We start from the raw sequence: 9726 nt of genomic DNA, 5'->3' as shown, positions 1-9726 counted from the left end.
TGTACGCCACAGCCGTAGCATTGTATGCTTTCGGACGTCCCCGAAGACACATCGACCATGTGTGGAGACACAGACTGATCGCTCTCAATTCGAGCAGATTGATCGGCAACTTGGATTCTTCCGTCGACCAGAGGCCCAGAGCCGACTGAATCCCCATCACTCCACCCCAGCCGGATAGACTGGCGTCGGTAGTGATCACCGTCCATTTCAGAGGAAGGAACGATTTTCTGGACTGAATCACCGGGGACCTCAACCACCAGATCAGGGAGTCCCTGACTGGCTGGCTCACCTGGATCTGCCGATCCAGGGACAATGGTGATTTGTCCCATTTTGTCAAGATCTCCTTCTGCAGGACTCTGGTGTGAAACTGGGCATAAGGTACTGCCTCGAAGGAGCCTACCACGAGCCCCAGCACCGCATGCAAAAGCGGAGCGATGACCACTTGCAGTTCATCAGCAGTTTGTCTGAGGGGAGAAAAGCCCTTGCTTCCCTGGAGTCCAACAGTAACCCCAGGTACTCCAGACGCTGAGTTGGTACAACCACCGACTTCTTTAGGTTCAACAGCCACCCAAATTCTTTGCATGGTGATGGCCACATCCTCCTCTAATTCTGAGGTGATCTCTCAGGAGGAGATCGTCTAGGTAACCCACGATCGCGATCCCGCGCTGCCTCAGCAACGCCAATACTGGAGCCAGTACTTTGGTAAAGACTTGGGGGGCTGATGCCAGGCCAAAATGAAGAGCCACAAACTGGTAGTGGGCTTCCCCTACTGCCAAACGCAGAAATTTGATGGCGAAGGCAAATGGGTATGTGCAGGTAAGCATCCTGGATGTCCAAGGACGCCAGGAAGTCCCTTTGATGGAGTGCAGCGACAACTGAGCGAACGGATTCCATTCTGAACCTCTGCATCTTTACAAAGTGATTGAGGGCTTTTAAGTTCAAGATTGGACGTACCCCTTCCTTCTTGGGAACCACAAACAGATTTGAGTAGAACCCCTGGAAGCCTTCCGATTCCGGAACCGGTACAGTCACCCCGATTCAGCAAGTCCCTTACCGCCCCCAACAGGGCCTCCCGGCGAACCGGGGATACGGGTATGCTGGAGGGGAAGAATCTGTTTGGCGGCCAAGAGAGAAACTCTATCTTGTAGCCTGTGGAAATCAGATCGCAGACCCATTGGTTGGATAACTGGGAAGTCCACCGGGCTGCAAACTCCCAAAGACAAACCCCCACCCGATAAGTGGGGGCAAACCTTCATGCGGTAGCACTTCTGGTCGCAGGCTTGCGGTTCCAGGGATGCTTGTCATCCGTAGGCGTCCTGTCGAGCTGGGGGCGTTTTGCCAAAGCACCGGGCGGACGAAAAAGCCGCTTGTGAGTGGAAAAAGAGGCCCTTGCCTGCGGCGAGGCTCCTTGGCCTTCCTGGCCTGTGGGAGTAGAGTACTCTTACCAACCGTGGCATTCTTAATAATGTCTTCCAACGAGGCTCCAAAGAGCCGCTCGCCAAGGAAGGGAAGATCCGTCAGGACTTTCTTGGATGCCTGGTCAGCCGACCAGCATTTCAGCCAAATTAGGCACCTCAGCACCACAGCTGACACTGAAGCCTTGGATAACAGAGGGAGAGTATCCAGGGCTGTGTCACAAACGTACTTGAGGCCTTGCACTAGTTGGTCTGCTAGCTCCACGCAGACAGGAGAGTCATTCTGCTCTCCCAATTTGCGGTGCAAAAGTTTTGCCCACTCAGTCAGTGTCTGCGAAACCAGTGCGGATGACAGTACAGGTCGCACGGCTTACCCCACAACCGTAAACAAGGAACGAACCACCGCCTCGGCCTTCCTGTCCGTGGGATCCTTGAATGCAGGAGTCCCCTCAACCGGGATCGTGGTTACTTTATTTAACCTAGATACTGGGGGGTCCACGACTGGAGGAGCCGACCATTTTTTGAGAAGGCTGTCCTCAAAGGGGTAGCGCACCGCCAAGTTTTTGGGGGCCGAAAAGGTCCATTGCTGGCAACCCCATGCCCCGTAGATGAATTTGTCAAAATAAGTCAAATACAGGAACACCTTAGGTGAACATGCTGGCTTGCGGGACCCAAAAGGGACCGGTACATCAGCAGAGGAATCCGCTGGCTCCTGAATCTTCAGGGTATCACGCACAGCTGTGATAAGTGCTCCAACAAGTGCCTTGTCGCGCCCGGACCCGGACGGGGTATCATCCTCACTGTCCGAACGTTCAAGCCAGCCACATCTGATAGGTCAGAGCAGGGGTCACCAGCCGCAGCAGGGCTCTCCCCAGAGGACGGGGGGGGGGGGGGGGGACAGGGGCCTCTTACGTGCACCTTTCCGTCCACGTGTTGCCTCTATCTTTGCAACATAGGAGTCAAGGACCGCCGTCAGGGTGTCCATGTGCACCTTTCAGGTGACCCGGTTGCTATAGCCTGGATTTCGGGGGAAGAAATACCAGTTTCTGAAGCCATGCTGATCCTAGCCTGTCTGCCACCTGCAAGGGGACATAGGACAGTGAAGGTCCAACCCTCCTCCTGCTGCTGCTTGGGGGGGTGGGGGGGTACTTAGCGCTAGACTCACCACCCTGGGCCATTCTGTGAATGCCACTAGCAGTGCCTGTAGTCCCTAGGAGGTTCCCAGTTGCAGAGAGGAGAAAACTGTCAGCAGCAGCTGCTTATAACAGCGGTGAAACGTTCTGCAGGGCTAGCTTTAGCATACAGCAAGGAGCCATTCAGCGTCCTGTACACACAGTGGACACAGGAAACAGCAAGTGAGAGCACATGTAATGCTGCCACAAGAGAACTGCGGCAAAAAGAGCGCTCAGGCTTCAAGAAAATGTCCGCCAATGTAACTAAAAAGGAGATCCTAAAGAAGATGGCTGCTGAAGCTCACCCAGGGAATAAAGGCTATCCCACATCCAAGATGGCCGCCGGACAGCGCCATGCGGTGACAGAACAAAACTAGAATTGTGCTGCTTTCCTACAGCCAGAACCACCTCCACAAACACTTTTGGGACCCCCCAGATTGGGACCAGGACCAACGTCAGCCGGACAGAGCCCCCACAGGTGAAAAACCAGCGAACCCACACACACACACCGCATGCAGCCACCCCCTCAGAGGTAAGGTGGCCCCCAAATCGATCCCCCCAGGGAATGCCCAGCTGCTCACCCCACCAAAGCAGGGAGAGCCGTACTTACCAGTCCTGAAGAGCTGGGAGACATTCCATCACAGACCTACTCCTGCGCAGTTACAGGGTAGCTGTTGGCCCGGTATACTGTGATCCAGACAGCAGTAGCCCGGTCATATGTATACCCTGGAGCATTGAAGCTCACCAACCACCTCTGGAGCTGAGGCATGTCGTGGCCTGCCGAGCCTTAGCTGCGGCCTGCTCCCGCTTGATGGCTGGACTGGGGAAACTACAAGGATTTCATTAACCAGCCTGTCACCCAGCCGGCAGTTGATAGAAGATCCCAGGATCTTTCATCTTGCACAAAAAGCATCAAACCTGCAGCAAAAACATGGACCGAGAGGGCCCGCAGGTTTCCTAGGTCATTCTTCTTACTAGGCAAAATAAAAACTGAAGCTGCTGGGAGCAATGAGGAGGGTTGATAGCACAGGGTCCGCCCCCCTGGGGTGGGATTAAAAGATCTGTGTATTGTGTAACAATTTTGCCTAGTTCTAATGGAAGGCTATACAACCCATTTAGTTAGAGAGGAGCCGTGTCGGTCGGTAAATATAAGAGAAATTTACGATGTGTCTGCCATGATGTCATAGTCATAATAAATAAAAAAAAATTAAAATAAAAAAAAATAAAAAAAAAAATCGCTGATCGCCGCCAAAAATATTAATAAAAATGCTATAAAACTATCCCCTATTTTGTAAACGCTATAACTTTTCCGCAAACCAATCAATAATCGCTAATTGCGTTTTTTTTAACCAAAAATATGTAGAAGAATACGTATCAGCCTAAACTGAGGAAAAAAAAATGTTTTTTTATATATTTTTGGGGGATATTTATTATAGCAAAAAGTCAAAAATATTAAAAAAAAATTAAAAATTGCCGCTCTATTTGTTTATAGCGCAAAAAATAAAAACCCTAGAGGTGATCAAATACCACCAAAAGAAATCACACGACCGCACAATTGTCAGTTAAAGCGACGAGGTGCCGAATCGCAAAAAGGGGCCTGGTCCTTTGGCTACAAATTGGTCCGGGGCTTAAGTAAGGAAGTAAACCCTGTTTTTTTTTTTTTGTTTTTTTTTAACATTATCATTTTACTATATGTGTACATGTCTTGCACCTTTAAACATGATTAAAATCCGCTTTGCAAATACCTTTTTTTACTTTCATAAAAGATCTCTTCTTCTGGGATTCGGCAGCTTCATCTTTACTGTTGATCTATGTCTCAAGTGTGGATGTTATTTTTGCCCTTCCTTTGTCCCCCTGCCTAAATTTCATGCATGTGTGATCGGGATCACGTCTAAAATTTTGCATTACTTTCATAGAAAAACATTGCTTTACTCCTCCTAATTAACTTTTACTAATGTGGCTTGACTATGGCTCTTAGCCCTTGTACACACGGTCGGACATTCCGACAACAAAATCTGTCTGATTTTGTCCGAAACTGGTGTTGCATGCACACGGTCGGACAAAGTTGTCGGAAAATCCGATAGTTTGAAACGTGCTGACGTTATTTAGTTATGACGGGACTACGTTCAGGCTAGTAGCCAATAGTTGGTCTAGGAATTTGATCTAAACATGCGTGGCACTTTGTCCGACAAAGTCCGATCGGATCATGTTGTCAGAAAATTTTATAGCCCAGCTCTAAAACTTTGTCGGTCGGATATTCCGACGGAAACAGTCCAATGGAGCCCACACATGGTCGGATTATCCGACAACACGGTCCGATCTGACATTTTCCGTCAGAATGTCCGACCGTGTGTACAAGGGCTAAGATTAGCTGCAGCTGCCCTGGTTCACTCCCCCTGTGTGATGTCTAGTACAGTCACAAGGGGAGAACCAGGAAGAGAAGGGCACATATTGCGATCCTTCAGTGCTGTGCCGTTTACAGGGGAAACAAATACAGGATACAGAAACGACACAAATAGCGTGCCGTGAAAGAATGGATGGACTGGGCAAGCGCGGCTGACGTCACTAAAGAATGCAGGACGGTTTCTACGGCAACAGAAAAAACGTTTACAGGCTGCAATCAGCTGCCTGTTCTATAGAGATTAGATTGAGCTAAAGTCAAAGTGAAGGGTTTACAACCACTTTAATGCCAGACAATTAAGGCAGTAGAGAAGAGTTACCTTTTAATAACTGCAGATAACACATCAAATAATGTTGATTCCAACAACCCCCCAGGATCGGACAACTGCCACAAATCCCCAACTGCCATCTCTTCCACTCCCCCCCCCCCCCGTGGCAGACCTGATCAGGTGCAAGATCCATAGCTGAAGCTATGCATATTTCTACAGAGCAATTATCCTTTAATTCATGCTCAATTTTCTCAGTGTCCTTTGCAGAGGAGCAAGTAAAATGCTCCAACCTGGCAGCCACCTCCTTTTGTTTGTCCTGCTGTTGCTGCTTAGCAGTCAAAGCTGATAAATCAGCCTCATCCTGAACTTAAGTTTTGTGCGACCCCTGATGCTACGCCATGGTAACCAATGGATGGCTTGGCTGTTTGTTGTACATGCCAGGAGTCAACAGGTCTGGCACACCGCTTTTGGGAAAAAAAGAAAGTTTAGGCTTACAGCCTGACATTTCTGCTATTACAGTGAGAAAATGCAATTGAATAACAGCACACACCTAATGGGCCAAATGTCGGGAGACACTGACCAGTTCAATAAAAAAAAACATCTGACATTCAGCCCCTGTGTATGTCATCTGGTCCCACAGAAGCCGACACTTTGGCCAGCTTCAGTCAGACAAGAATACTGGAAAACCAGCAGCTGACCGGCTACCTATCAGCACTCTTGATGGCTGAGAGTGCGAATTGGGGTGTTTTGGCAGGAGCCACCCCCTGTCAGAACACAACAGCTCAGCAGGGGAGATTGCTGTACTAACGGTATATTGTTAGTACATCGGCTCCGACCAGAGCTGTCAGGTTTGCAGGTTGAACAAAAAAAATCTATTAGTGTGTACCAGGCTTTAACCCTAATAGGTAAGGAAGCACTATTATAACAATTTAGGATTGGAGATTCAGGTTCTTACTAATGCACATTTTTGACCAGTGCCCTAGTTTAAACATAGTGACCTTAACATTTGTATAAAGATGAAAAACACAATGCACAATAAGAGGTTTCAAAAATGTGTTTATTTTATCAGCAGGACAGTAAAATAGGGATATCAAAAGCCTAATTCAGCAATCAATTCCCTCTGTGGCACCATGTTCACTATAAAATACTTTGGACAAACCAGCACATTTTTAACAGTGACAGTAGCAGAACCTGTTACCTAAACTCCAACTGGATGATGTTTCGTTTTGCATGTGATCATAAATAAGTGACTTTTTTCCATCTTTTTTTTTTTTGTATCTCAGTGCTGCAGTTCCCCTCTGGGTTTCTGTTACTGGATTCCATATGCATTCAATCCAGCATCATATACATATATATTCTTGCTCCAAAATAGCTTCCTGATAGCCGCGATGAGGGCTCATAGCTGCACAATGTGTGTGTCAGCATAACTCTTGTAGTCCCCATCAGGAGCACATATGACTGAGTGAGGGACAGTTGTCACATGATAACAGGATGTACCTGAACAAGGATCACCATGGCAGGAGCACAAAAATATTTTAATGTAAGCTGCCTACTTAGACTGAAAACAACTTTTTATATTGTCAAAGCATACATGTGAGACTAATGACTGAATTTACATCTATTTCACAGGATAGCTTTTATCTAAAAATAAATACTATGGTGTCCTTTTATGAAGCAGTGAATTCTATTCACTGCTTCATTCTCCGGCATTCACATAGGAGATCTTTCTCCTCTGTGTGCCACTATATGAAGCGGAGTAGATCGCTTCACACTTGGAGGAGTGAAGCGATCTACAAACGCTTCTAACACTGGAGAACGACCCCTAATACTGGAATCTCGTGAGACTTTACGAGATTACAGTACTAGAAATTCACCCATACACAGAGATGTCAATATATTAAGCAGTGATAAATTATCACAGCTCAATACACTGACACGCGGTGTGATTAATGTTAGTGAAATAAAGCGTCCCCCTACATAATATATACATGTATACACACACAGACATTATATATACATGTATATACACACACATTATATATATATACATATACACATTATATATATATATGTATATATATGTATACACATAAATATGACAGGGGGACATGGTTACAGTGTTGGGGGGTCTGAACGAGGCATAAGGAAGTTAATTATCTTCCTCTTTCCTCCTCAGATCCCCCCGATTCCCTCTTCACTACCCCGGTTCTCCACCTCTGAGTTGGTGAATCGGGGCGTGTGAATTCTGACACAGATCACAAGTGAAGCGCTGAGATCGCAGCTTCATATAGTGACCGTTACTGTGTCAGTCTATGAGGATTCTCCATGTGCGGAGATAATCGGCGGGAGAACAAGTTCAAACACATCTCCCCCGATTATCTCTGGTTTATATACTGTTTATGGGCTGTGATCAGCGGCGATCCTCTGGATCTCCACTGATCATTGCTTCATAAACGGACACCTATATGTAACCATAAACCCCTTAGGTAGTAGGAAAAAAAACATTCTTCAGTCAGCAGTGCTTGCTTTCAGTTTTCTTTCCTGCTGTTGTGCTCCACTATGCAGATGCATATACAATCTCTATAGAAATGAATGGGAGAGCAGAACATGCATATGCACAGTAGAGCACAATAGCAGTGAAGATTTTTTATTATAGGAGGGACACATTTACATAAAAGTACAGCCACATTTTATGCAAACTGCTAAGCAACTGTTCTGGCCAGCGAAGGTTAATTTGCAAAATCATTATAAAAATCAAGTAGTCGTTCATAATTTAACATTCATCTGCATAAATCCACTGCAACAAGCATCTAAACACCAACAAGGACTAGATGTTCCTGAAAAATCTCCCCTGAACAGGGCTGTGCATAATTAAAAAAAACAAAAACAAATTATTAGACCTAATCTCAATTCCCTTAGATGTTACAATTATTGCCATAAAAAGTGTTACTTTGAATAATGACAATCAATGAGAGATGAAAATAACAGTTTAATGGCACAAAAACAATGATCGCTATGATAGATATTACATGGGTCTTAGCAAACAGAGCCTTTTTTCTGAAGTCTAACATGCTGCCATTAGACTAGATCCAATGACAGTAATGGAGTCCGTACCATAATCCAAACATGTAAAACCAGGAAAATCAGCATATATCTCAATAAAGTCACTCTTCCCAATGATGAACTACAACATTAAGACCATGTGATTGTAAACTGGTTTTGTATTGATAGAGAAAGCTTTTCCACTGAGAAAACCTAAAGGGAAAACAAATAGTATATGAATTGAGAAAAAACAAGCCAAAATGTGAAAAACAAAGTAATAATAACATCAACACTACTTTATGTGTTTGTAACTCTAAAAAATAAAATAAAATCTTCTCTTCCTAACTTATAATAAACCTGGTTGATCCTGCCAGTTCCTGTGTCCCCCTGTCCGTGCTGACCACAGTAATCATGGCTGCTGAGCTCCTGATACTGTGGTCAGTTTACATGCCTCTGTCATCCGCTGTGTCTCCTCTGAATTCCCCCCCTTCCCTGTCAGCATGAGAGCGATTTCCACCCCGCCCCTCCCACTGCTATTTAGCTGCATAATCCAGTACGTACAGTATCACTGTATCCCATCCAGGTATCAGCTACAAACAAAAGTGTAAGTGTTTGTTTGAAATTAAAAGGGTCACATCGCAGCTGTGCGGTCACGTGATCCCCCTGTGCTGGCTGGCCTCGATTTATGGAGAGAAGTGGGAGGAACCAAGATCCCCCTGTGCTGGCCCACTGATGTCACAGGCCCCTCCCACTTCTCTCCATAGGTCGAGGCCGGCCAGCACAGGTGGATCACATGACCGCACAGCTGTGGTGTGACAAAAGGTATTTAGCCTTTTCATTTCAAACAAACACTTACACTTTTGTTAATGGCTGAATAACTGCATAGGATACGTGTGTAAACTTTACAATCACTTTAATAAATCTTCAATAGGTTTTTTCAGTTTTAACGTGAAAGTAAAAAAAACCCTCTCTCTTATCCCCAGACATCAGCTGGCGATGTCTACGCTAGCATAACACTACCAAGCATAAAAGAGAGTAGCTGCACAATGTAGCCAATCGGGTTGTATCTTTTATTCTCCAAAAATAAGACAAAGAATCGAATTGTTCACAAGGAAAACTTATTTCTATTCATATTCCATTTATTTACAGTTTTCTTTTTCTCCTCTTCTTAACCACTTGCCAACCGCCTAAGGTACATGTACATGTACTGCGGCAGGTCAGCTCTATTGCACGAAATCACGTACCTGATTGTCATTTTGTGCAATAGCCACTAGGGGGTGCACAGCGCCAGAGGCACAATCACACTGATTGGGCAGTGGGGGAGCAAATCAGTGATTATTATGGAGAGAGGCAGAACGGCAGTCTGCCTGTGTAAACAAGGCAGATTGCCGTTCTGACAGGGGAGAAGATGGGTGTTAGAAAAGTTTT

General features: G+C 45.8%; 1 protein-coding gene across 1 annotated transcript in view; it reads right to left on the bottom strand.

Annotated features, from left to right (window-relative positions):
• Positions 1–6295: 6295 nt before the first annotated feature.
• The window catches only part of GAA (alpha glucosidase), a 215772-nt gene continuing 212341 nt past the window's right edge, over positions 6296–9726 (bottom strand). The window contains exon 20 of the mRNA XM_077459632.1: positions 6296–8511. Coding sequence (XP_077315758.1) covers positions 8449–8511 — 63 coding nt within the window. The 3' untranslated portion in view covers positions 6296–8448. The remainder of the gene's footprint in view (positions 8512–9726) is intronic.

The sequence above is a fragment of the Lithobates pipiens genome, unplaced genomic scaffold (assembly GCF_037356315.1).
Source record: "Lithobates pipiens isolate NorthernLeopardFrog02 unplaced genomic scaffold, aLitPip1_a1.2 Scaffold_28, whole genome shotgun sequence".
Lineage (NCBI taxonomy): Eukaryota > Metazoa > Chordata > Amphibia > Anura > Ranidae > Lithobates > Lithobates pipiens.
The sequence above is the reverse complement of the archived record's forward strand: the minus strand, read 5'-3'. Positions and strand labels throughout refer to the sequence as shown.